This window comes from Monodelphis domestica, chromosome X, assembly GCF_027887165.1.
Source record: "Monodelphis domestica isolate mMonDom1 chromosome X, mMonDom1.pri, whole genome shotgun sequence".
NCBI lineage: Eukaryota > Metazoa > Chordata > Mammalia > Didelphimorphia > Didelphidae > Monodelphis > Monodelphis domestica.
Genome location: NC_077235.1, coordinates 31,029,172 through 31,056,078, shown reverse-complemented (window position 1 = coordinate 31,056,078; position 26,907 = coordinate 31,029,172). Strand labels below are relative to the sequence as shown.

Here is a 26,907-nt window from a genome sequence, read left to right as displayed (position 1 = left end):
ATGCCACTACTCTCCCCAACTGTCCAAGCTTACCCAAGGTCGTCTTGTTTCTGCTCAGAAGCCAGCAATGGTAGCCAAAGAGAATCATCAGGCTGACGAAAAACATGCAAGCCACAAAAAGGAGGAAGAGGACATGGAACTTGGAGCGGGTATTGGGCAGGTCACCCTGGGAGCAAAACACACAAAGGAAAAGAGAAAGAGATGAAACTGGCAAAACTCAGCCTCGGTCTTCCCTGGGACTTGTTCACCCTGTTAAACCCATGCCTGAAACCAGCATCTTCCCTCGGACCCCCTTCTATCATCTCTGTTAATGTCCTTCCCCCACAAGGCTCTCTGGAGATCGTAGAATCACAGACTTGGAGCGCTAGATGGGACCTCCATGACCATCTGGTTTAATTCAAACACCACGGTAACTCCCACCATAAGAGACCTGACAAATGGCCATCTGGCCTTTCCATGAAGGACTCCAAGGAAGAGAGAACCATATCACTATTCAGCATAAATGGTTCGATGTCAGCTAGGAAGGAAGTCTCTCTCACTGACTCCCCAAAGCTTTCCCCAATACTTCCCTCACCCCAGTTATTAATGATCCTTCTTTCCCCAAATCCCGCAGCATTTGGTTTCCGTCTCTTGTAAAGCACTGCCTTCCATTTTGTATCCCACTTACTTCTGTATGTATTACTTTCCCCACAAGAGAGGAAGTTCTCTCTTTTGGTGATCTTGTCAGCTCAGCTCACATGGGTTCAATGATCCTCTCTGTGCAGATGATTCCAGCCCTAACCTCTCTCCTGATCTCCAGTCCCACATACCTGACCGGACAACTTCACTTAGTTGTCCCATAAGCATCTCAACTTAATGTGTCCCTTGAAATCCTCTAGCCTTCCCATTTCTATTGAGGGCATCACCATCCTTCTAGTGACCCAGGTTCACAATGAAGGAGTCACCCTCACCTCTGCCCCCTTTCTGTTTCCTCTTTACTTTGGGGCCACCTTGCCTCAGCTGTCAGTGATACTCCTAAAGAGTTTGGCATTGAGACTCCTTCCTAATTTGGTTCTAAATGAGCTTTTTAAATCTTTTATCAGATTTTTTAATGAATAAAAATTCATTTTCTTTCCCTTCCACCTTGTCTCCATGGAAAAAAGGAAAACAAAACCCTAGCCACAAATTTGAGATTTTGTGTTATTTGATCTATGCCCCCCCACCCCCCCCCCCTGTTCAATTGGCCATCCATTCTGGGTTTTGGCTCCGCTAATATTTCTCCTATTCCAGGAATCCTGTCCCCCTTCTCCTCTCTTGAAATGTCTACCGCTTTTTAGGGCTCAGCTCAAGGGCCACCTAAAGTCTTTCTGAGAAAGAGCCTTGCAAACAGCAGGCACTTAATAAGTGTCTACAGAATTGAATGACTTCATAATTTACTCCTATGTATGAAAAATTGAGAAGACATCCCTTTTTTTCTCCTTCAGTTTCAGGGGAAGTGACCTCTCCAAAGGTTATGGGCGGAATTCAAGTTCTGTCAAACGCCATCCAGCTGAAAAGGCCTGTGTGGCTGACATCTGAAGACTAGCCTAGCTAAGTTCAGAGAGGCTTCACCAGGTTGGCTGCAGGCGAGGGATCTTTTGGTCTGAAAGACTGTTGACAGATGCAAGAGGGGCAATGATGCGCCTTTGGGGAAGGTATGTGAGAATGCCTGTGCCAACACAGAGAACTTCCTTTCTTCAAATGAATGTGTTTCTCCAACTCATTTTCTCTCTCTCTCTCTCTCTCTCCCTCCTCCCCCCCCCCCACTATACACTATACCTGCCATCTATGTGACATTCCTACTGCTTATTTCTCAAGGCATATGTTTTTGACCTAAAAATGGGTCCTGGCTTCAGGTGGAGGTAGTGTGGGAAATGAAGATACATTTTCCAGTTTAAACAAAACAGAGGGGATCCATTCCATCCATCTCTGTTTCTTGAGGGCAGACTCTTCCCGAGTTCTTTAAACATAGATCTCCTTTTGACCAACTCTGGTCTCTAAATTTTTAGAAGTGGTACAGAAGTGGCTTCTAGTCTCATCTCTGCTAGTGACCAGGAAGTCACTTCCTAGAAATGGGAAGAGCTGGCTTTGAATCTGGACACCAGGATGGCCTCACTCACTATGTGACCTTGGGCAAGTCACTTTCTTTTGAGCTTCAATTTCCTCCTTTGTTAAGAGATGGGACAGGACCAGACTTGGAGTCAGAGTGCCTAAATTCTGCCTCTGCTACTTACTACCTGTGTGGCTTTGGACAAGTCGATCCACTCCTTTGGACCTCAGTTTCTTCCTCTATAAAATGAGGAGGCTGGATGTGATGCCATTCAACTCTAAATCAATGACCTTTGGCATGAGTACGGAGATCTCTTCCAGCTTTAAGAATGGAACTGCCCCATGCTTTATGGGAACATGCAACGAACTTGGAATGTGTCTTCTCATCAGCGATGGCTTGAAAAGCCACTACAGGTATGGTCCTTTTGCTCTTTATAGCTAATGTGGCATGAGTTAGTGTGTGAGGTAGCTGCCTTTGGACAGTACAAAGCCAGAAGTGGGTGGCTATAGCCTAAAGGGAGCCAGGCTGTCTCCTGCTCTGTCCTCCAGTTAGATATCTGGCAGTCTTCCTCCGGTCCTACCTCAGAACAAACATGGCAGCAAAGCACTAAGGTACACTGTGTGCGCAATGAGAAGGGGAAGAATGCTTTTCAACCAGGAAGGGAGCCAATAGCCAATGGCTGCTACTTATTTCTCCTCCCCCCCCCCAGTTGAGAACATGGTTTTGGGGAGCTGAATTCCTCCAGAAAGGCATTTAGTGAGCTGGTGTGTGTGGTGGCCTGCCAAGAACATTGGCCCTAGAGTTGGGAAAACCTGGGCTCAAATTCCTGCTGGGCTCTGTGACCTTGGGAAAGTCACCACTCACTCCCTCTCTCTGAGGGGGTGCTGAATGAAGTCAATCTCGAATGTCTTTTAGGAGGTCTAAGATTAGGGTAGAAAAGTACCTTGTGAGGCCAGGCTAGCTAGAGCTCAGTCTGTGAGCCTGCCTCCAGGTCAGGCTGGAAGGAGAAAGGAAGGCTTGTGGGAATGAAGTTCTAGCAGGCAAGTGTTTTGCCCAAGGTCACACGAGCAGTACTATTCGAACCCAGGTTCTCCGACTTCCAAAGCAGCACTGTCCACTGTACCATATGGAAGCTAATGAAGAGAAATGGCGTCATATTCTATTCTATATGGATGGTTTGAACAGAACTAGATTCTTGCAGCAGAGGGCTCGGCCTGGCCTTCTAGGAGGTCTGTCCTATCCTGGAAATGAGGAAACTTGAAAGTTAAAGCGAGGCTATGGAGGCCTTCTGCTGAACCAAAGGGCAGAGGGAATGGAGGCTTAGGAAAACAGCCTGAAGCTCAGGACGGCCGAGGGGCCTGGAGACAAACCAGATTTTCTCGAGCTTTCATCACCAGGCCGGGGCTCTTTGGCTGAAATTAGCCAGCTGTGAGCTACTCGGTTTTAGACTTCCAAAGAAGAGGCCAGAGGGCCTGGATCTGGAATATTGCTCCTTTCCTAAGAGCTGTTCCAAATCCCATCACTCAAAGCAGGGGCCTCAGACGGCAGGTGAGGGACAATATTTGGCCACAACTTCAACTGGGTGAGGGAGCTCTGGAGGAAAGAAGGCTGGGCCTCCCATAGGATCTCTGCCATTCAGAGGATGAAGCCAGGTCTGGAGCCGACTGCAAAGGCTGGCTCTTTCCTTCCTGATTGGAGGAGGAAGCTTTTTGGCCACCCAGGGATTCTCGGAAGTAGAGGCATGGTATGTGGCCTGAATGCCAAATGTGTAATAGAAGATGGAGCAGCAGATAGGGATTTCCGCCCTGGGGGGAAGGGCCCAAAGGGAAGCTGGAGCCTTCCTGCTAAGATGCCCAGCACGGAGGGACAGAAGTAGCCTAGCAGGGCAAAACTTCCCTTCTGCTTATATTCTTCATCAACCCCCAGAAGCCATACTTTCTCTACCTGCTACAGTAGCCCTGAAACTGGCTGGAATCGTGATCTGACTCAGGGGCCGAGGTCTGAGATTTGACTTGGCAACAAGACGTCCAGAGGAGGGCACAGACCTGGTTCTTCCTACAGTTACCTAATTAAGAAGTTAAGTATTCTCAACAATGCAAAGCCTGGGCACCTTTGTCCTCTGCATGTATATTAGGATCCGTATTCTGGTTCCAGGATCCATTGCCTTCACCCTTTCTAGAGGAGCTTTGGGCCAGAGATCATTGCCACAAATAAAGAAAAGGAAAATCTCAAATAGTAGGGACTGAATGCTCCGGCCACATCTCTGGGCTCTGCTACTTGGGGCTCTGCAGGGGCAGCCAACAGAGTAGAAGCTGACAAAGCTATCACAGGAGTCTGGAGGGAGGCATTTCTTTACGGTCCCTAAATGGCAGAGAACCCAGCATTGGGTGGGCTCTACAACCTGCCGTTAAGGCTTGGCTCAGCTATTTCTTGGGCTGTAGTGACTATGGATAAGGTGGGCCTCTCTCCAAGCCTTGATTTCCCTTTCTGTACAATGGGATGAACAACAGATCTGTACTGCGTATCTCACAGGGGCACGGCAATGAAAGTGCTCAGTAAACCCTAAAGCAGGATAAGATGTGAACCTGGAGAAACATGGGGATTGAAAGGCTTCTGGTCCAGGAGTCAGCAAACTCAGGCTTATCAGGCCAAATTCTCTGCCTTTTTGGTATGGAACTTTATTTTAAAATGGAAAAACTATTTTTGGCTTGCTGGCCATACTGAAACAAGAAGTGGGCTCAATTTGGCCTGCAGGCCATAGTTTGCCAGCCCTTAATCTAGTCTAATGTCCTCATTTTGCAAATGGGAAACTGAGGCCCAGATAGGGCAAGTCACCTGCCTATGGTTGTGAAGGTAGAAAGTGGCAGAACTTTGCCTAGACTACTATTTCTCCAGTATTGTTACTGGTAATTACAAGAGCTTCGCATCAAATCACCATGTGAGGTAGGTAATATCCCTGTTTCACAGATGAGCAAACTGAGGCTCAGGGCAGGAAAGGGAGCTGACTCCTTGTTCAGAGCTCTTGCCTCTCCCTACACCACATTGCCCTTCCTGTTATTATTATTCCATTACCATCAGGCCTGGTCACACAAGTAAAAGCTTAGAAACAAAGTGATGTAGGCTTGTCGAGTGCATTCTAACGCTATCGAGTGCTGGCCCATGCATCCTTCCACTGGAGGTTTGCAGTGAGTTATGGAAGCCCGGCAGGCCTCCCTCTATGGAGTGAGGAAGTGATGTCCTTAAGGCTTGGCACAAAGACAGCAGCACCGCCAGAAGCAGCAAGATGGTGGGCCTCTTGGCCTCAAGCTCAGTTCTGGCAGCCTCTCAACCTTCAGGCCATTAGCTCTGGGGATTTCAGTGCATGGTCATGCCAAGCGGGAATGGGCAACTCTTGGGCAAAGAGGCAATGGGCCTGACATGTGGTAGCCAGCCCTTTCTATAGGAAACTTGACTGTAAAACTGAGTTCCATTTTTTTGTATTCTCTGTTCTGTAACAGTGGCCTTTTTAACCCCTTCCCTTCCATCTCAGAATCAGTACTGTGTATTGGCCCTAAGGCAGAGGAGTGGTAAGGGCTGGGCAATGGGGGTCAAGTGACTTGTCCAGGGTCACACTGTAACAGTGGTCTTGTCAAGAGATGTACATAAAATGTCCTGGAAGGTCAAGTTGTTCAGAGCCATATAAGTGGTAAGATCCTAAAGTCTTAATGAAACAGACCATGATAAAAGAGATGGCATGGTATAGTGGCTAGAGAACTGGTCTCAAAGATAGGAAGCCTTGATTTCAAGTCTTGGAGTCTCTGACATGAATTGGTTGTGTGACCCTGGGTAAGTCACCTCTTTAAAAAAAACCCTAACTTTCAGTCTTAGAATTGAAACTAAGTATCAGTTCCAAGGAAGAAAAATGGTGAGGGCTAGGCAGTGGGGGTTAAGTGATTTGCCCAGGGTCACACAGCTGGGAAGTGTCAGGCCAGATTGGAACCCAGGACCTCCCAATTCCTAGCTCAGCTCTCTATTCACTGAACTATCCAGCTGCCCCTAAGTCACCTCTTTTTAACATTCATTTAAAAATGTTTTGAGCTCCAAATTCCCTCTTCCTCCCACTCTTCTCCTAACCATTGAGAAGACAAGTAAGATGATAGCAATTATATGTGTGAAGTCATGCAAAACTTATTTCCATATTAGCCATGTTGTGAAAGGAAATTTCTAAAAAGCAAGAAACATAAAGAAAGTGAAAAGGCCTGTTTCCATCTGCCCTCAGAGTTCTTGCCAGTTCTCGCACTAGAGGTGGGCAGCCGTTTTCCATCACGGGTCCTCTGGAATTGTCTTGGACCCTCGTCTTGCTGAGAACAGCAGAGTCCTTCACAGGTGTTCATCGTACACTATGGCTGTGGCTGTGTACCCTGATCTCCCGGCTCTGCTCACTTCCCTTTGCCTCAGCTCATCTAAGCTGTGTCAGGCGCTCTTAGGGCTCTAGGCAACTCTTTAAGACTCTGGGTTGAGGAGAAGGTGACGGCCTACATTCCTCATTGGGGAGCTCTCTTTAACCAAGGAAATCCCAGGCACAGCACCCATTCTTTTTTTTTTAACCCTTACCTTCTGTCTTAGAGTCAATACTGTGTATTGGCTCCAAGGCAGAAGAGTGGTCAGGGCTAGGCAATGGGGGTCAAGTGACTTGCCCAGAGTCACACAGCTGGGAAGTCCCCATTCTTGATTTCTTTAGACTGAGCCGCATTTCCCTTCGCTATAAAGGGTTAACTTTCTAAAACAAAGACAAGGTGGGTGTAAAGAAACTCTTTGTAGGCAGCGATGGGTGTGTGAATGAGGGAAGCGACCCTTCGGGATTCTTACACTTACCACCCAATATTTGATGAAATACTGGAAGACAGTGGCGGCAATGTAGAGACAGTAGAGAACCGAGTAGGCCAAGAACTGAAGAAAGAATTTGTAGTTGGAAAATCCAATGCAGTTATTCACCCTAAAAAACACAAATGAATTTTGAATTGGAGCATGCTGAGAACATGTGGCTACAGAAACAGACTAAACAAGGGAAGCATGTCTTCCCCCGCTGCTTCATTATGGGACATGTGGGAGTCCTGCAGAGCTGGAAGGTCCTCTATAGAATTACCAGAAAAAAACCAAGTTCAGGTTTCATACTCATTTCTGTCTCCATCTGCAGCCCCAGAGATTCATGTCCTGCCTACCAGCTCTGGGCTGGTTCCAGACACACCCAAGGAAATCTGGGGCTGCGAATTCACTATGGCGGCCCAGGCAGCTGTGCAGAGCTGGGGGGTAGGGGCGGCCTTGTTCTAGCCCGTGGTGAGATAATCCAATTTGATTCCCACCCACTATGTCCACCAAACCAGACTGAGAAGAGGGCATGCGAAATGAACAATACTGGGCCAGCCAGAGGATTCCACCCTTCGGGGTGGCGAGAAACAGATTGGAAATGTGGAAGAGAATTGGACTCATGTTAACCATGTGGTCACTTGTTAAAGGCAGTGAACAGGAAGGAATCGATCTGCTCTGTAGGGCTTTGGGAATGCACGGGCAGAAGTACAATTATTTATTCTGGCTTTGATTGGGCTGAAGAACAAGTGAATAGAGAGGCACAAGCAACTGAGCTAGAGAAGAATGGATACAGAAGCAACTTGGATCCTTTAGAGGTAAGAGGGCAATAAGGAAGGAGGCCGTACCAAGGACAGTGATGGTCCATCTTCAAGACACACCTACAAAAGAGACAAAATACAACAGGACAGAGTAAGAACATACTAGTCGGGAAAACATCACCTGTTATCATCATCATCTCTGGAGAACAGAATGAATGCTGGCCTTGGAGCCTAGAAGACCTTGGTTCGATTGTTACATCTAATGCTTAGGGAGAATCACATCACCTCTCCGCCTCTGGCAACTCCAGACTTTTCTGCTAATTCATCGGCATAGCTATGTTGGTGGAAGGAGTTCCTAAAGAAGGAGCTTCCTGCACTGCCAGAATCAAGGCTCCCCAACATGTTCACATACTATGAATATCATTGCCACAGAGGAGTGGTTGATTCTGTAGCTGTGCTATGCTATGCTGGGGATCAATTTGGGTATGAGAGAGATGCCCGGGGATCCACCCTGCCCCACAGCTCCATTACTGACACACTGCCCACACCTCAGCCCACAAACACCCCTTCCTGGAGCAAGTCTTTGGCTCTTTCAAGGATGTGATTGATCATGTCATGGGATCAGACTGATGGCAAATAACTGGTCTTGAAACGGCTGTTTAAGAGTCAAGGCCTAGGGAGTCTTTCTTCCTTCTGTCTCACTCCACCTCTTAGACATTCTGTCTTCTTGCTGATCCATCTTCTTCTCTATCATGCTCTCCTTGCTCCTGCTCCCATGCTATCCAGACCTATCCTTTCCAAGTAAATGGCACTGTCAAGCCTAGGATAATCCCAAAGGAGTTTCACAATTGAAGGGAATATGGGCAGGGCAACTCATCCAGGGAAAACACTGGCTTGAATGGCCATGCACCTGGAATTCTATTCCTTTCCTGCCCTCACCCCACCTTATCTCCTCTCCTCTGGGTGGGGCTCCGTTTCTCTTTCCTGTCTTAACCTTTGTTATGCCATCGGTCCCTTTGGTAGTCTGGGGGAGCCTATGGCCCCCTTCTGAGAATCAGGTTCTTAAATGGATAAAATACAACCCAACAATATGGGATTACAATGATTTTGAAATAGAATTACCAACATATAAAAAAAATAACAAGCTTATCGCCCTCAGGTAAAGAACCTCTGGTGTAAAGCATCATCTTTATGAGGACGTTTTTAGCTTGGACATCTTTGATTTAAGGGAGATGCCCTGGCATGGTCACATGTAAAGACCAGTCTTCTCGTTGCCTAGGCAACTAGCAGTGGGCAAGCTTAGCACTAGGGAAATATTCTTGTCACTCACATGGAACAGACAGAGCAGTGGTGGCAGCGATCAGGCTTGATCAGATGGCACCGGTCACAGAATCGTACAGCTAGAAGAAATATGAGGTGGTTAGCCAGGGTCAAGGCTCGCTTCTGGGCCCACACATCTTATTACCTTAGATAGGTGATGGCTTTAAAAATGTTTCAGCCAAGCAACACTCAGATGGTTGCAAGGTAGCAAATCCAAAGCAGATCAGATGCGTATCAAGTGGTAAGTGTGTGTGTGTGTGTGTGTGTGTGTGTGTGTGTGTGTGTGCGTGTGCGCGTGTGTGTGCGTGTGCGTGAGAATGAATGCATAGCATCGTTACATGTGGAAACGTCTGTGAGGTCCCCTACCAGGCAAGCTGTTCTCCAGATGGATAAGCACAAGACCAAGAACCAGAAACCCCTCTGGTTTAAAACAAACGGCTGCATCCTTTAACCCAAAGATTCTGTTGCTAGCCATGGACCACCAAGGAGGTCATTGGCAAAAAAAAAGAAAGGCTCCATATATACTAGAATATGCATACCATTGCGTTGGCTGGGGAATGGTAAAACAAACTATGGTGTGTGAACATTCCCTGCAACAGAAATGACAGAATAGAAGGAATCCCAAGAAGAATGGGAAGACTTCTTTGACCCGATGCAAAGGGAGATAAGCAGACTCAGGAAAATGATACCCAATGACATGGCTACAACAATGCAAACGGAAAGAATAAAAGCCACAAACCAATAGAAACAGAAGGCTGCGAAACTGTCAGGAATGAGCTTGGCTCCAATGATGAGGTCTGAGTCGGCCCGCTCTTTGGCAGAGCTGAGCATGAGGAAGTGAGGCCCGAGTGGGGACCAATGCATAGAATGCTAGATTTTTCAATGTATTGATTGGTTTTGCTGAAATGTTTTCTTTTTAAAAAAATCTGCTACACAGAATGGCTCTCCAGGAGGGAAATAGAAGGGATTCAGGGAGGACTCTGGGTTAAAATCTAATTCAAAAAATCTCTGCTACCAATAGCTTTAACTAGGGCAATTTACTTCTTAATCGCCTTTCCCCCAATTTCTTCTTTATAAAAACAAGACTAATCATTGATCTCTGGGGCTCCTGGAGGATGAACTATAGTTAGGTAAAAATTAGAAACTGTTCTGCAAAGAGCAACTGTTAAAGGGAAGCAAGGCTTTTGTTATTACATGTGCTCAAGAGAAAGGGAACATGGCATAGAGCAAAGAAAATTGAGTTTGGGAGTTCCTGGATCTATATTCAAATCCTAGACATGACACATTCCATGGGTGACCTTGAGCAAGTCAGGACCTCCCTGGGCCCTCAGTTTCCCCTCTCTGAGAAATGAAGGGGCACGGTTTTGGGCCCTGTGAGGCCTCTTCCTACCCTTGATCTGAGATTCTGTGATCTAGAGTCTTGAAAGTCAAGCCAGTGGGACAAAAACTGTGGAAGAGCCTTCCTGGCTCCAAAGGCCTGCCCAGTGATAGCATGGCCTCACTAAGCTCAAAGGAAACTTCACAACAAACCTAGTCAGCTAGGAGGGAATCTTCACCCCAAGCAACTCATGAAGTTTGCCTGTTAAAAACAGGAAGGACTGTAATCTACTATGGCAGGGGAGAGCACCCGTATGGGTGAAATGAGGCACCCAGGAAGCCCTGGAGCCTACTGTATGGAGCACGAAAGAGCAAGTTAAGAAAGAACCTAAGAGAGAAATGCACACGTTTCCATTGGCTCTTAAGTTGAACTCAACACATGGTGTGTTGCTAGTTGAGTGAAGACTTTGTTTTGTGGGCCTAGAGAATTTGTTTCCTGACTGTCCAGAATAGGTAAAGTGGAACATGGTATTTGATTTGTTCTGAAAACAATGTGGCTCTCACAAAAGTCAATGCAAATATATCAAACAAGGTTCTGCTTCCCCTCCCCCAAACCAGCCAGCCCACCCACCCTCATTCTGTACTGGCTATGTTGTTTCGGCATGGCATGGTATACTGGCTTCCAGGGTCGATGCTGAGGAGGACCCTGTCCCTGCTCTATCCCTCCAAGCCAGAATGACCTTGTTCTGTACTGACCACAGTGGGGTCAGCTGGATATGGAAGGATGCCTCCATCTCAGCTTCCCAAAGTTAAACACTGCTTCTGGGGCTAATGGGCAGATAAGGAACAAATCAAGGGAAAGGCTCCTTGGTGCTCGCTGGAGAGCCAGGGAAAAAGGGCCACATGGCCTTCCAGTTGGGCCATAGAACCTTTTGGAAATCACTCTCATTTCAGCCTCCCTCTCCACCCCTCACTATCTCCCATGAGCCCACCTCCATTCCCAGTCCTTGTGTACACTGGCAACTTCTTGGCTATGTCAAGGAGCATTTGCTTCTGAACCTCAGGCCTTTCTTCATTTTCATACCGTTCCTTGTCTCCATAGGACATGAAGAACTAGAAACAAAAGGAAAACAAACATACATTCACTTGGTCTGAGGTACAAGAAGCTTTTTTGTGCTTCAAAAAATGTATTTAATTGACTAATTGAGAGCATTTTTCCAGGATTACAAAAAATCATATTCTTTCCCTCCCTTCCACCTCCCTCCCATATCTGACACACAATTCCACTGGGATTTACGCGTGTCCTTGATCAAAACCCATTTCCATATTGTTATATTTGCACTAGGGTGATCATTTAGAGTCTACATCCCCAATCATATCCCCATTGACCCATGTGATCAGGCAGGTGTTTTTCTTCTGCATTTCTCCTCCCACAGTTCTTCCTCTGGATGTGGATAGTGTTCTAAACACATGAAAAAACGTTCTAAATCTCTTGTAATCAGAGAGATGCAAATCAAAACAACTCCGAGGTATCACCTCACACCTAGCAGATTGGCTAACATGACAGCAAAGGAAAGTGATAAATGCTGGAGGGGATGTGGCAAAGTTGGCATGCTAGTGCATTGCTGGTGGAGCTGTGAATTGATCCAACCATTCTGGAGAGCAATTTGGAACTATGCCCAAAGGGCGATAAAAGACTGCCTGCCCTTTGATCCAGCCATAGCACTGCTGGGTTTATACCCCAAAGAGATAATAAGGAAAAAGACTTGTACAAGAATATTCATAGCTGCGCTCTTTGTGGTGGCCAAAAATTGGAAAATGAGGGGATGCCCTTCAATTGGGGAATGGCTCAACAAATTGTGGTATCTGTTGGTGATGGAATACTATTGTGCTCAAAGGAATAATAAAGTGGAGGAATTCCATGGGGACTGGAACAACCTCCAGGAAGTGATGCAGAGCGAGAGGAGCAGAGCCAGGAGAACATTGTACACAGAGACGGATACACTGTGGTTCAATCGAAGGTAATGGACTTCTCCATTAGTGGCAATGCAATGATCCAGGACAATTCTGAAGGACTTAGGAGAATGAATGCTAAAAGAAGCTTTCGAAAATTACATCCATTAAGCAAATGCCAATTACCTACCCCAGTTTCAAATGTGACTTGAGAGCTTTTTTTATGTGTGACAAACAAGGAAATGGGCTCTGACCAATTATCCTGATTGCAGGACAAATAACTGAGTCACTGATGGTTTTTAAAAACAGATAAATAATGGAGGCTCCAGCCTCATTCTACTGGTTAATATCTTGTAAGCAGTCTGAGGCTGAAGCATAAAATAACTGGCCAGTATGAAAGGGAGGGACTGAAGAGTCCAAATGCCATTTGTTAAGATAATTAAGTGCTTTGATGTGGTTTTCAGAAAACTGTAAACACCTTGAGTTGGGCGAAAAACAGGAACAGGCAGCACTGGGCTTTTTTTGGCCTTTCGCTCTTAAGCCTTTTTTAAAAATAAAGCTATTTTCTCAGTCAACCATTAGCCTGGAGAAATTGGGTTACAGAGTCTATCACTTCAATGCTGGCCAGCTGGCTATCATCCAGAATCCTACTGATGGCTACTGTGCTTGGTTAGTCAGTGGCAAGGATGTCTCCGGGGGAAGATGCTTGGAAAACTCTTCATGAGGCTGGAGGAGGACTCCTTTGAATGCTCTAATTTATTGCAGCCTTATAAGAAGTTAGCTCGTCTCAACACTTCAGTGACCCCAGATTTCTGGTTTAGAGCTTGATATCATATGTTCTCCGTCTCACCCCCAAGTTCATGAGAAATATATGATGGCACGTGGTTACTAAATTTGGCTACTCGAGGGGGACGAAATCCTTGAAGGGTAGGAAGAGCTTTCTTTGCCACCGGGATGCTGCTGTTTAAAAGGGATGCCATCAAGAAATAGAAACTCCCTTTTGGGTTTCCAGTTCTTTCAGCCATTAAAAATGTGGTTAGAATTTTTAAAATTTAACCATAAGAGCTGAGTACACAAGGACAGGATAAGAGATATAGTAAGGCACCAACTGAAGGAAGAAAGATCTGGGGGTCTTATAAGGAGTATCTATCAGCTATTCATCCAAGGATCTAGTTCAATCTGAACTGCTTCATAAAGAAGCACAACATCTAGAACCTGGGAACAATAGGCCTGCTGTACTCTGCTCTGGCCAAGCTGCTTCTGAAATATCGGATTCCATTTTGAGCAGCATATTTGATGAAAGCCATCAGCAAACTGGGCCCAGGTCAGGGGACAGTGAATTGGATGGTGATGGGACTTGAAATCAGGCCAGAGAAAGACTGCCTGGAGGAACTGGGAATGCTTAGCCTAGATTAGAGAAGACTTAGAGGCTCATGAAGGCTGTCCTCAAATGTTTAATGGAGGACCACACGGAGGAAGACTTCAGACTTGTTTAGTTTAGCCTCAAAGATAGGACTAGCTACAATGGGGGAAGAGAGGCAAATCTTGACTATACATGAGAAAGAAAAAAACGCTTCCTAATAATCAGAGCTGCCCCAAAGCAGAAATGTGGTGTTCTGGGAGGTGCTGAGACATCTGGCACTCAGAGTATGAGAAAGGAAAAAACACTGTGTGTGTATCGAGAACCATGTCTACTTATTTCAAAGCAACTCCAGAGCAGTGAAAAATACTATAAATACACAGAAAAAGCTGGCTTACTTGGTTGTCTTGGAGGAATGATGGATATGGATGGAAGAAGGTCAAAGTTAAGGAAGTTTCAAAGATCTCTCTTGCTCTTGATAAAGAAATATAAGCCAAGGTGCAAGAAGTCATGATGTTTATTTTGAATTGCCTTCCAGTAAGGCCTATCAGAGGATCAGGCTATTCCCAACTCTGGCAGTATGAGCATCCTACAGGTGATGTGCAGCTTTGGTGCCCTTGAAGACCAAGGTGGAATTTGCTTGTCTGGAGGAACGCTGGGCACATTTATGGACATTTAGAAACATCAGATAGGTTCCTCTTAGACTTTGAAAACTGTTTAGTTCAGTACTTGTTCCTCATTTTACAAAAGAGGAAACTGAGGCCCAGGGGGAAGGGGCAGAAACTGGTCCAAGGTTACAAAGTCAGCGAGAGAGAGAGAGAGAGAGAGAGAGAGAGAGAGAGAGAGAGAGAAGGACGGAGGTAGACAGAGGGAGGGAGGGAGAAAGGTAAAGAGGGTGGAAGGGAGGGAGGGAGAGAGAAAAGCAGAGAGAGGAAAAGGGGGAGGGAGAGAGGAAGAGAGAGAGGGAGGGAGACAGAGAGGAAGAGGAAGGGAGAAAGAGATAGAGAGGGAAAGAGAGAGAGGGAGGAATGGAGAGAGAGAGGGAGGGAGTGACAGGAAGAAAGAGGGGGAGAGGGAGGGAGGGAGGGAGAGAGATGAAAGGATTGGGAGACAGGGAAGGAGGGAAGTAGAGGGAGAGTGAGGAAGAGAGAGGGGAGGGAGAGGCAGGAAGGGAGTGAGGGAGAGGGGAAGGGACAGAGAGAGGAAGAGAGAGAAGGAGGGAGTGGAAGAAGGAGGGAGAGAGGAAGAGAGAAACGGAGGGAGGGAGGGGGAGAGAGGAGGGAGGGAGAGATAGGGAGGGAAAGAAAGAGTGAGAGTGAAGGACAGATAGTGGAATATAGAGAGGGACGGAGAGAGAGGGATAGAGAGAGAAGGAGGGAGAGAGGGGGGAGGGTGATAGAGGAGGAGAGTGAGAAAGAGGAAGGGAGAGACGGGGGGAGAGAGAGGAATAGAGATAGAGGGAAGTAAGGAGGGAGAGGGGAGGAATGGAGAGAGAGGGAGAGAATGAGAGGGAGGGAGAGTGTGAGAGGGGGAAGAGAGAATGAGAGAGAGAGGGAGGGAGGGAGGGAGACAGGGTGAGAGACAAGGAGAGAGTGGAATACAGAGATGGACGGTGGGATGGTGATAGAGGAGGAGGGAGAGAGGAGGGATGGTGATAGAAAGAAGAGAAAGAGGAAGGAAGAGAGAGGAATAGAGATGGAGGTAAGGAGGGAGAGAGGGAGAGAGAATGAGAGAGAGGGAGGGAGATAAGGGAGAGAGAGCGAGAGGGAAGGAGAGGGAGAGAGAGGGATGGAGAGAGAGAAGGAGGGAGAGGGAGGGTGACAGAGAGAGGAAGAGAGGGTGGGAGGAAGGAGAGAGAGGAAGAGAGAGAATGGGAGGAGGGAGAGAGGGAAGGACAGGGAAACAGGGAGGGAAGTAGAGGGTGAGGGAGAGAGTGAGTGTGAAGGAGAGAGAGGAATAGAGAGAAAAGGAGGGAGGGGGTAGTAATAGAGGAAAAGAGAAAGAGGAAGGGAGAGAGATAGGGGGAGGTAAGGAGGGAGAGGGTGGGACAGGGAAAGAGAATGTGAGAGAGAGGGAGGAAAAGAGAGGGAGAGAGAGAGGGTGGTAGAGAGAAGGTAAGGGAGGGGAGAGGATGAGGAAGAGTGGGAGAGAGAGGAAGGGGGAGAGGGAGAGAAAGAGGAAGAAAGTGAGAGGGAGGCAGGGAGGGAGAAAGGGAGGGACAAAGTGAGAGGGGGAGAGAAGAATGACCAGAGAAGGAGTGGGAGACAGGGAGGGAGAGAGAAAGTGAGGGAGAAAGAGAAAAAGAAAGGGAGAGTGAGTGAGACAGGGAGGTAGGTGGAGAGAGAAGGAGAGAGTGGGATAGAGGGTGGAAGGGAGGGAGTGAGAAAAGCAGAGGGAGAGAGGGAAGAAGAGAGAGGGAGGGGGAGAGAGAGGGAGAGGGATGGAGGAAGAGTCAGAGATTGAGAGATAGGGAGGGAGGGAGAGAGATAGGGTGAGAGAGAGGAAGGAGGGAGAAATAGAGGGAGAGAGAGAAGAGAGATAGGGAGGGAAATAGTGAGAGGGATAGAGAGGGAAAGAGTATGAGGGAGAGAGATGAAGGAGGGAGAGAGAGAGTGGAATACAGAGAGGGAAGGAGAGAGGGATAGAGAGAGAAGGAGGGAGAGGGGGAATGGTGATAGAGGGAGGGAAGAAGGGAGAGAGGGGAGGGACAGGGAGAGAGAGGGAAAGTCAGGGAAACAGGGAGGGAGGGAAGGAGAGGGAGAGAGAGAAGGAGGGAAAGAGTGAGAGGGAGAGCAGTAGAGAGATAGGGACAGAGGGAGGGAGGGAGAAAGACAGGAAGAAAGGGAGGAGGGAGAGGTAGAGAGGGAGGGAGAGATAGGGGAGGGATGGAGAGGGAGATAGGGAGAGTCAGGGAGAGAGAAGGAGGTAATGAATGAGAGAGAGGGAGGGAGAGAGCAGTAGAGAGATAGGGACAGAGGGAGGGAGAAAGATAGGAAGAAAGAGAGGGAGGGAGAAGGAAATAGGGAGAGTCAGGGAGAGAGAGGAATGGAGAAAGAGAGGAAGAGAGAGACAGAGGGAGGTAGAGAGGGTGAGAGAGAGAGGGAGGGAGAAAGAGGAAGAAAGAGAGGGAGGCCGGGAGAGGGAGAGAGGGAAAGAGAAGAAGAAAGATAGGGAGATAGAGAGGAAGAGAGTGAGAAAAAGGAAGGGAGAAAGAGAGAGGGAGGTAAAGAGAGTATGAGGGACAGAGAGGGAGGAATGGAGAAAGAGGGACAGAGAGAAGAAGAGAGTGAAAGAAAAAGAGGGGGAGGGAGAGGGAGATAGGGAAGGACGGTGGGAAGAAGAGGAATAGAGAGAAAAGGAGGGAGAGAGGGAGACAGGGAGAGAGAGAGAGTGGGAGGTAGATGGAGGGACAGAGAGTGAGAGGGAGGGAGGTTGAGAGAGTAAGACAGACAGAAAGGAAGAGAGAGAGAGGAGAGACAAAGTGAGAGAGGGAGGGGGACGGAGAGGAAGAGACAGAAAGAGGGAGGGTGGGAGAGAGACAGGGAGAGAGGGAGGGAGGGAGAAGGGAAAAAGGGAGAGAGAGAGCGAGGGAGTAAGAGTGAGTGAGAGAGACAGGGAGGTAGGTGGACAGAGAAAAGCAGAGTGAGAGAGGAGAGAGAGAAAGGAAAGAGAAGGAGAGTGGGAGGGAGAGGGAGGAAGAGAGATTGATGGAGAGAGGCAGGGACAGAGAGAGAGAGAAGGAGGGGGAGGGAGAGAGGGAAAGAGAAGAGAGATAGGGAGAGAGAGTGAAAGTGAAGGAGAGAGAGTGGAATAGAGAGCGGGATGGAGACAGAGATAGAGAAAAAGATGGAAAGAGGGGGTGCAAATAGAGGAAGAGAGTGAGAAAGAGAGGGAGGGAAAGAGTATGAGGGAGGAAGAGAGAAGGAATGAGAGAGAGGGAGGGAAAGAGGGGAGAGAGGATGGGAGGGAGGGAGAGTGAGAGGAAGAGATAGAGATGGAAGGAGAGACAGAGTGAGAGGAAGAGAGAGAGGGAGGCAGTGAGACTGAGAGAGAGGGAGGGAAGGAGGGAAGTAGAGGGAGAGAGGCAGGAAGAGAGAGAGGGGAGGTAGGGAGAGAGGGAGTGAGAGTGAAGGAGAGAGAGTGGAATAGAGAGGGAAGAAGACAGAGGAATAGAGAAGGATGGAGAGAGGGGGTGGAAAGAGAGGAAGGGAGAGAGAGGAAGAGAGATAGAGGGAGGTAAGGAGGGAGGGAAAGAGGGAGAGAGAGGGGGGAGGGACAGAGAAAGTGGAAGAGAGAGAAGGAGAGTGTGAGAGAGGGGGGAGAGAGAATGGAGGGAAAGAGAGTGTGAGGGAGAGAGAGGAAGGTAGAAAGAGGGAGGGAAAGAGATAGGGAGGGAGGGACAGACAGGGAGGGAGGGGATGAGAGAAAGAGGGAGAGTGGGAGAGAGAGGAATACAGGGAGAGGAAGCGAGAGAGGAAGGGGGAGAGGAATGATGAGAGAAGGAGTGGGGGACAGAGAGGGATGGAGGTAGGGAGCGATAGGGAGGGTGGGTGGGAGAGAGGAAGAGAGCGAGGGAGTAAGAGTGTGTGAGAGAGACAGGGAGGGAGGGAGGAAGAGAGAGTAAGAGGGAGGGAGGGTGAGAAGGAGGAAGAGAGAGGGAAGGAGAGAGAGAGGGAGGGAGTGAGACAGAGAGAAAGGGAAAGAGATAGGGCGGGAGGAGGGAAGTAGAGGGAGAGGGAGGGGGAGAGAGAGAGATGGAGGAAGGGAGAGGGAGACAGATAGGTAGAGGTGGAGGGAGAGAATGAGGGAGTGAGGGAGGGAGAAGAAGGGAAAGAGTGTGAGAGAGAGGGAGAGAGAGTGGGTAGAGAGAGGAAGAGCGATAGAGGGAGGTAAGGAGGGAGAGAGATGGAGGGAAAGAGAGTGAGAGGAAGACAGAGAGAGAGGGAGGTAGTGAGAGGGTAAGGAAGAGAGAGATAGGGAGGGAGAGTGGGAGAGAGAGGAAGGGGAAGAGGGAGACAGGGAGAGAGAGAGGGAGGAGAGAGAGTGAGAGGATGGAAGAGAAATAAGGAGAGGGAGAGAGGGAGGGAGGTTGAGAGAGCGAGACACAGAGTCGAAGAGAGAAAGAGGGAGTGAGAGAGACAGGGAGGTAGGTGGACAGAGAAAAGCAGAGGGAGTGAGAGTGAGAGAGGAGAGAGAGAAAGGAAAGAGAAGGAGAGTGGGAGGGAGAGGGAGGAAGAGAGATTGACGGAGAGAGGCAGGGACAGAGAGAGAGAGAAGGAGGGGGAGGGAGAGAGGGAAAGAGAAGAGAGATAAGGAGGGAGAGAGAGTGAAAGTGAAGGAGAGAGAGTGGAATAGAGAGCGGGATGGAGACAGAGATAGAGAAAAAGATGGAAAGAGGGGGTGCAAATAGAGGAAGAGAGTGAGAAAGAGAGGGAGGGAAAGAGTATGAGGGAGGAAGAGAGAAGGAATGAGAGAGAGGGAGGGAAAGAGGGGAAAGAGGATGGGAGGGAGGGAGAGTGAGAGGAAGAGATAGAGATGGAAGAGAGAGAGGGAGGCAGTGAGACTGAGAGAGAGGGAGGGAAGGAGAGAGGGTGGGAGGAGTGAGAGGGAAGGTCGGGGAAACAGGGAAGGAGGGAAGTAGAGGGAGAGAGGCAGGAAGAGAGAGAGGGGAGGTAGGGAGAGAGGGAGTGAGAGTGAAGGATAGAGAGGGAAGAAGACAGAGGAATAGAGAAGGATGGAGAGAGGGGGTGGAAAGAGAGGAAGGGAGAGACAGAGAAAGTGGAAGAGAGAGAAGGAGAGTGTGAGAGAGGGGGGAGAGAGAATGGAGGGAAAGAGAGTGTGAGGGAGAGAGAGGAAGGTAGAAAGAGAGGGAGAGATAGTAAGAGCATGCGAGAAGGAGGGAGGAACAGACAGACAGGGAGGGAGGGGATGAGAGAAAGAGGGAGAGTGGGAGAGAGGAATACAGGGAGAGGAAGGGGGAGAGGAATGATGAGAGAAGGAGTGGGGGACAGAGAGGGATGGAGGTAGGGAGCGATAGGGAGGGTGGGTGGGAGAGAGGAAGAGAGCGAGGGAGTAAGAGTGTGTGAGAGACAGGGAGGGAGGGAGGAAGAGAGAGTAAGAGGGAGGGAGGGTGAGAAGGAGGAAGAGAGAGGGAAGGAGAGAGAGAGGGAGGGAGTGAGACAGAGAGAAAGGGAAAGAGATAGGGCGGGAGGAGGGAAGTAGAGGGAGAGGGAGGGGGAGAGAGAGAGATGGAAGAAGGGAGAGGGAGACAGATAGGTAGAGGTGGAGGGAGAGAATGAGGGAGTGAGAAGAAGGGAAAGAGTGTGAGAGAGAGGGAGAGATAGTGGGTAGAGAGAGGGAGAGCGATAGAGGGAGGTAAGGAGGGAGAGAGATGGAGGGAAAGAGAGTGAGAGGAAGACAGAGAGAGAGGGAGGTAGTGAGAGGGTAAGGAAGAGAGAGATAGGGAGGGAGAGTGGGAGAGAGAGGAAGGGGAAGAGGGAGACAGGGAGGGAGGTTGAGAGAGCGAGACACAGAGTCGAAGAGAGAAAGAGGGAGTGAGAGAGAGAGAGAGGGTAGGAGGGAGAGAGAGTGAGGGAGGGAAGGAGAGGAAGAGAGGAAGAGGGAGAGAGGAAGGGGTAGAGAGACAAAGAGATGAATGGAGAGAAAGGGAGGGAGGAGTGGAGGTAGGTAGCGAGAGAGAGGGAAAAGGGAGGGAGAGAGTGGGAGGAGGGTGATAGAGGAAGAGAGTGAGAGAGGAAGGGTGAGAGAGGGAGAAGGAGGGATGAAAGAGAGAGGGAAGAAGAAAGATAGGGAGAAGGAGTGAGAGAGGGAGATAGAGAGGGTGGGAAGGAGGGAGAGAGAGAGAGAAGGGGGAAAGAGAGGGAGAGAGAGTGAGAGAGAAAGGGAGAATGAGAGTGTAATAGAGGGATGGAGAAAGGGTGATAGAGGAAGAGAGTGAGAAAGAGGAAGGTAGAGAGAAATCGAGAGGGGGGGAGAGAGGAAGAGAGATGGAGGGAGACAGAGTTGAAGAGAGTGGGAGGGAGAGTGTCAGAGAGAAAGTGGAGGAGAGAGGGGGGGACAGGAGGGAAAGAGGTAGAGAGTGAGGAAGAGAGAGTGGGAGGGAGGGATAGAGAGGAAGGGGGAGAGAGAGACAGGGAGAGAGGAAGAGAGGGAGGGGAATGAGAGAGGGAGAGAGAACGAGAAAAGGAGGTAGGGTGAGAGAGGGATAAAAGGAGGGAGAGGGACAAAGAGAGAGGGAGAGAGTGGGAGGGAGGGAGAGATATGGAAGGACAAAGAAAGGGAGAGAGAGTTTGAGAGAGAGAGTGAGAGAGGAAGAGAGTGAGAGAGGCAGGGAGGGAGAGATGGCGGGAAAGAGAGAAAGGGAGAGGGAGGGAAAGAGGAAGAGGGAGAGGAAGATAGGGAGGGAAAGAGAAGGAGAGAGAGGGGGACAGAGAGAGGAAGAGGGTGTGAGAGAGGCAGGAACAGAGAGAAAGGGAGAGAAAGTGAGAGGAAGGGAGAGAGAGGGAAAGAGAGAAAAATAGAGTGTGAGAGAGGGAGTGAGAGAGAGGAAGGGGAAGAGGGAGACAGGAAGAGAGAGTGAGAGTGAAAGAGAGGGAAGGAAAGACAGGGAGAAAGAGGGGGGAACAGAGAGAGAGGGAGGGAGGTTGAGAGAGCAAGCGAGACAGAGAGTCAAAGAGAAAAAGAGGGAATGAGGGAGGGAGAGGTGAAGAGTTTGTGAGAGAAAGAGAGAGGGTGGGAAGGAGAGTGGGAGAGAGACAGAGAGGAATGGAGAGAAAGGGAGGGAGGGATATAGAGGGAGGGAGAGGAAGAGAAAGAAAGAGGAAGGGTGGGAGAGAGATGAAGGGGAGAGGGAGGGAGGGAGAGAGAGTGCAGAAGTGAGAAAGAGAGGGATGGAGGGAGAGAGAGAGAAGGAAAGAGTAAGAGGAAGAATGAGAGTGAGAGTAAGGGAGGGAGAGATAGGAAGGCAGAGGGAGGGAGGGAGAGGGAGAGAGAGTGTGGAATAGAGAGAGGGATGGAGAGAGGGTGATAGAAAGAGGAAGAAAGAGTTGAAGAGAGTGGGAGGGAGGGAGAGATAGAGGGATGGAGAGAGGGGATGAAAAAAAGTGTGTGAGAGAGAGAGGGAGACAAAAAAGAGGGAGGGAGGGGGAGAGAGAAAAGGAAAGAGAGTAAGAGGAAGAATGAGAGTGGGACGGAGAGAGAGAGTAAGGGAGGGATGAAAGAGAGTTGGAGGGAGAAAGGGAGAGGGAGTGAGAGAGTGGGAAGAAGTAAGAGAGACACAGGGAGGGAGAGAGAGAGAGGTAGAGAGTGTGGAATAGAGAGAGGGACAGAGAGAGAGGGGGAAAGAGAGAGATAGAGAGGAAGACAGTGATAAAGAAGAAGGGAGACAGGGAGGAGAGAGAGGAAAATAGAGGGAGGCAGGGAGAGAAGGAGAGAGATGTAGGAACCAAGAGAGAGGGAGGGAGTAAGAGGGAGGGAGACAGAGAGAAGGAGCGAGAGAAAAAGAGACAGGAAGAGAGAGAGTGGAATATAGAGGGATGGAGAGAGGGAGAGAGTGATAGAGAATAAGAAAGAGGAAGGTAGAGAGAAATGGACAGAGAGGGCAGAGAGATAAAGGGAGGGAGAGGGGATGGAAAGACAGAGAGGGGGAGAGAGAGAGGAAGAGAGAAGAATGGAGAGAGAGGGAAGAGGGAATGGAGGTAGGGAGGGAGAAGAAGAAACAGAAAGAGGGAGGGTGGGAAAGAGAAGAAGGGGAAGAGAGACAGGGAGAGAGAGAGTGAGGCAGAGGGAGGTTGAGAGAAAGAGAAAGGGAGGTAGGGAGAGAGAGGAAGGGTGAGAGAAAGGGATAAAAGGAGGGAGACGGAATGAGAGAGGGACAAAGAAAGAGAGGTAGGGAGAGGGGGAGAGATATGGAGGGACAAAGAGAAAGGGAGAGTGAGAGGAAGAGAGGTAGGGCGGTTGAGAGAGTGTGATAGAGGGAGAGAGGGGAAGGGGGAGAGAGGAAGGGAGAGATGGAGAGACAGGAAGGGAGGGAGATGGACAGGGAAAGGGAGAGAAAGTGAGGAAGAGACAGGAGGAGGGAGAGAGGAAGGGAGTGAGAGGCAGGGAAAGAGAAAAAGAGAGTGTGGGAGGGAGGGAGAGTCAGAGAGAGGAAGAGAGAGAGGGAGGGGAAGAGACAAGACAGAAAGAGGTAGGGTGGGAGAGAGAGGGGGGAGAGAGAGATATGGAGGAACAAAGAGAAAGGGAGAGTGAGAGGAAGAGAGGTAGGGAGTGAGAGGGAGGGAGGAAGAGTGATGGAGGGACAGAGAGAAAGTGAGAGGGAGGTAGAGTGTGAGAGAGGGAGGGAGGGGAAGAGAGGCAGGGAGGAAGAGAGATGGAGGGAAAGAGAGGTAGAGATAGGAGGAGGGGGGAGAGAGGAAGATAGAGAGGAAGAGAGTGAGGGAGAGTGAGAGGGTGGAGAGAATGAGGGAGGGAGGGATGGAGGTAGAAGGAGAGAGAGGAAGGGAGAGAGAGGGGAAGTGAGTGTGAGAGAGGGAGGGAGGGGGGGAGACAGAGAGAGAAGGAGGGAGGTTGAGAGAGCAAGCGAGACAGAGAGTCTAAGAGAGAAAGATGGAGTGAGGGAGAGGAGTGGAGGTGAAGAGAGTTTCTGAGAGAAAGAGAGAGAGGAAGGGAGAGAAACAGTGAGGGAGGGTAGGAGAGAGGAAGGGGTAGAGAGAGAGAGAAATGGAGAGAAAGGGAGGAAAGGATATAGAGGGAGGGAGGGATGGTGGTAGGTGGTGGGAGAGAGGAAGGGGAGAGAGAGACAGGGAGGGAGAGAGAGTGATAGAGGGAGGGAGGGAGGTGGAGAGATGGAAGGATGGAGAGAAAAAAGAAAAATAGAGGGGGAGAGAGTGAGGGAGAAGAGAGTGATAGAGGGAGGAAGGGAGAAAGATGGAGGGACATAGAGGGAGAGAGAGAGGAATGGAGAGAGGGTTGTAGAGGGAGGGAGGGATGGAAGTAGGAAGCGAGAGGGAGAGAGAGTGCGGGAGTGAGAGGGAGTGATAGAGGAGGAGAGTGAGAAAGAGGAAGGGAGAGAGATGGAGAAAGAGGGGGAGAGTGAGAGGAAGAGAGATAGTGGAAGGGAAAGTGTGAGAGAAAAAGAGGGGGAGAGAGAATGAGGGAGTGAGGGGATGGAAAGAGAGAGAGTGGGGGGGGACAGGAGGGAAAGAGAGGTAGTGAGTGGGAGGGAGGGACAGAGAGAGAGGGAGGGAAAGGGAGGAGGAGGGAGAGAGAGAGAAAGAGAGAAGAATGGAGAGAGAGGGAAGGAGAAGAAGAAACAGAACGAGGGAGGGTAAGAGAGGAAGGGTGAGAGAAAGGGATAAAAGGAAGGAGAGAGATGGAGGGAGAGATAGTGACAAAGAGAAAGGGAGAGGGAGAGAGAGGAAGATAGAGTATAAGAAAGAGAGGGAGGGAGGGGGAGAGAGGAAGAGAGTGAGAGGGGCAGGGAGGAAGAGAGATGGAGGGACAGAGAGAGGAAGAGAAGGGGGAGGGAGAGAGAGGATGGGAGATAGGAAGGGAAAGAGGAAGAGAGAGAGGAATGGAGAGAGTGATGTAGGGAGGGAGAGAGAGGGACGAAGAGAAAGGTAGGGAGAGGGAGTGTGAGGGAGGCAGGGAGGGGGGAGAGAGAGATAGGGAGAGAGAGGAAGAGAGGGAGAGATATGGAGGGACAAAGAGAAAGGGAGAGTGAGAGGGAGAGAGGGTGAGAAAGTGTGATAGAGGGAGGGAGGGGAAGAGAGATGGAGGGACAGAGAGGAAGAGAGGGAGAGGGAGGAAGGGAGAGAGAGAGTGTGAGAGGGGGAGAGAATGAGAGAGAGATGGCAAGAGGAAGAGGGAGAGAGGGAGGGAGAGGTTAAGGGAGGTAGGTAGGGATGGAGTTAGAGGAAGAGAGAGAAAGATGGAGACTGGGAGAGAGTGTGAGAGGGAGAGAGAGACAGGGAGAGAGAGGGTGGAAGAGAAAGAGAGAGGGGGGAGACAGAGAGAGGGAGGGAGGTTGAGAGAGCAAGCAAGACAGAGAGTCTAAGAGAGAAAGATGGAGTGAGGGAGAGGAGTGGAGGTGAAGAGAGTTTCTGAGAGAAAGAGAGAGGGTGGGAGGGAGAGAGAAGAAGGGAGAGAAACAGTGAGGGAGGGTAGGAGAGAGGAAGGGGTAGAGAGAGAGAGAGGAAGAGACAGAAAGAGGAAAGGTGGGAGAGAGGAAGGGGAGAGAGAGTGCAGGAGTGAGAAAGAGAGTGATAGAGGGAGGGAGGGAGGTGGAGAGATGGAAGGATGGAGAGAGGGAGGGAGAGAGAGTAAGAAAAAAGAAAAATAGAGGGAGAGAGAGAGGAATGAAGAGAAAAGGAGAGAGGGTTGTAGAGGGAGGGAGAGAGAGTGCGGGAGTGAGAAAGAGAGTGATGGAGGGAGGAAGGGAGAAAGGGAAGGAGAGAGAGGAAGAGAGGTAGGGAGAGAGAGTGGGATAGAGAGAGGGATGGAGAGGGGGGATAGTGGGAGGAGGGCAATAGAGTGAGAAAGAGGAAGGGAGAGAGATGGAGAAAGAGGGGGAGAGTGAGAGGAAGAGAGATAGTGGAAGGGAAAGTGTGAGAGAAAAAGAGGGGGAGAGAGAATGAGGGAGTGAGGGGATGGAAAGAGAGAGCGGGGGGGGACAGGAGGGAAAGAGAGGTAGTGAGTGGGAGGGAGGGACAGAGAGAGAGAGAGAAAGAGAGAAGAATGGAGAGAGAGGGAAGGAGAAGAAGAAACAGAAAGAGGAAGGGGAAGAGAGAGTGAGGCAGAGAGAAAGGGAGGTTGAGAAAGAGAGAGGGAGGGAGGAAGGGTGAGAGAAAGGGATAAAAGGCAGGAGAGAGATGGAGGGAGAGGGAGAGAGAGGAAGATAGAGTGTAAGAAAGAGAGGGAGGGAGAGAGAGGAAGAGAGTGAGAGGGGCAGGGAGGAAGAGAGAGACAGGAGAAGGGAGAGAGGGAGAGGGAGGGAAGGAGAGAAAGAGACAGAAAGAGGTAGGGTTGGGGAGGGAGAGGGAATGAGAGAGGGACAAAGAGAGAGGTAGGGAGAGGGAGTGTGAGGGAGGGGGGAGAGAGAGAGAGGGAGAGATATGGAGGGACAAAGAGAAAGGGAGAGTGAGAGGAAGAGAGGTAGGGCGGGAGAGAGGGAGGGAGGGGAAGAGAGGAAGAGAGAGAGAGGCAGGGAGGAAGAGAGATGGAGGGACAGAGAGAAAGTGAGAGGGAGAGAGAGGAAGGGAGAGAGAATGATGGAGGGAGAGGGTAAGGGAGGTAGGTAGGGATGGAGTTAGAGGAAGAGAGAGAAAGATGGAGACTGGGAGAGAGAGAGAGACAGAGAGAGAGAGAGAGAAGGACAGGAGAGAAAGAGACAGAGACAGAGAGAGACAGAGACACACAGAGAGACAGAGAGACAGTGAGAGGGAGGGCAAGACAGGAGGAGGGAGAGAGAGGAAGAAGGGAGAGAGAGTGTGAGAGGGGGAGAGAGAAGAAGGGGAGAGAGAGGGAGGGAGGGAGGGAGAGAGAGACAGGGAGAGAGAGGGTGGAAGAGAAAGAGAGAGGGGGGAGACAGAGAGAGAGGGAGGGAGGGAGAGGAAGAGACAGAAAGAGGAAGGGGAGAGAGAGGGAGGGAGGGAGAAAAAAGAATGAGAGAGAGGAAGTGAGAAAGAGTGATCGAGAGAGGGAGGTGGGTGGAGAGATGGAAGGAAGGAGAGGGAGGGAGGAAGGGAGAAAGAGAGGGAGAGAGGGTTGTAGAGGGAGGGAGAGGAAGAGACAGAAAGAGGAAGGGTGGAAGAGAGAGACATGGAGACAGTGAGAGTGAGGGAGAGAGGGAGAGAGAGTGCGGGAGTGGGAAAGAGAGTGATAAAGGGAGTGAGGTGGAGAAATGGAAGGGAGAGAGGGGGAGAGAGAATTAGGGAGTGAGGGAGTGAGAGGGGATGGAAAGAGAGAGAGCGGGGGGACAAGAGGGAAAGAGAGGTAGAGAGTGGGTGGAAGGGAAAGAGAGAGCAAGAGAAGAATGGAGAGAGAGGGAAGGAGGAATGGAGGTAGGGAGGGTGGGAAAGAGAGGAAGGGGAAGAGAGAGACAGGGAGAGAGAGTGAGGCAGAGGGAGGGAGAGAGAGAGGGAGGTTGAGAAAGAGAATGAGAGAGGGAGGGAGGAAGGGTGAGAGAAAGGGATAAAAGGAGGGAGAGAGATGGAGGGAGAGATGAAGAGTGAGAGAGAGAGGGAAGGTGGGACAGAGAGAGG

The 26,907-nt window shown here is 49.8% G+C and overlaps 1 protein-coding gene across 7 annotated transcripts in view; it reads right to left on the bottom strand.

The window, feature by feature from the left end:
* Positions 1-26,907, bottom strand: part of ZDHHC15 (zinc finger DHHC-type palmitoyltransferase 15) — a 90,435-nt gene that overhangs the window by 31,626 nt on the left and 31,902 nt on the right. For all 7 annotated transcript variants that reach the window (XM_007507435.3, XM_007507434.3, XM_016426766.2 and 4 more), the window contains exons 4-8: positions 11,304-11,424; positions 9,005-9,074; positions 7,762-7,794; positions 6,923-7,043; positions 34-166 (exon numbers count right to left, since the gene is read on the bottom strand). In XM_007507435.3, the coding sequence (XP_007507497.1) occupies positions 34-166; positions 6,923-7,043; positions 7,762-7,794; positions 9,005-9,074; positions 11,304-11,424 (478 nt within the window). The remainder of the gene's footprint in view (positions 1-33; positions 167-6,922; positions 7,044-7,761; positions 7,795-9,004; positions 9,075-11,303; positions 11,425-26,907) is intronic.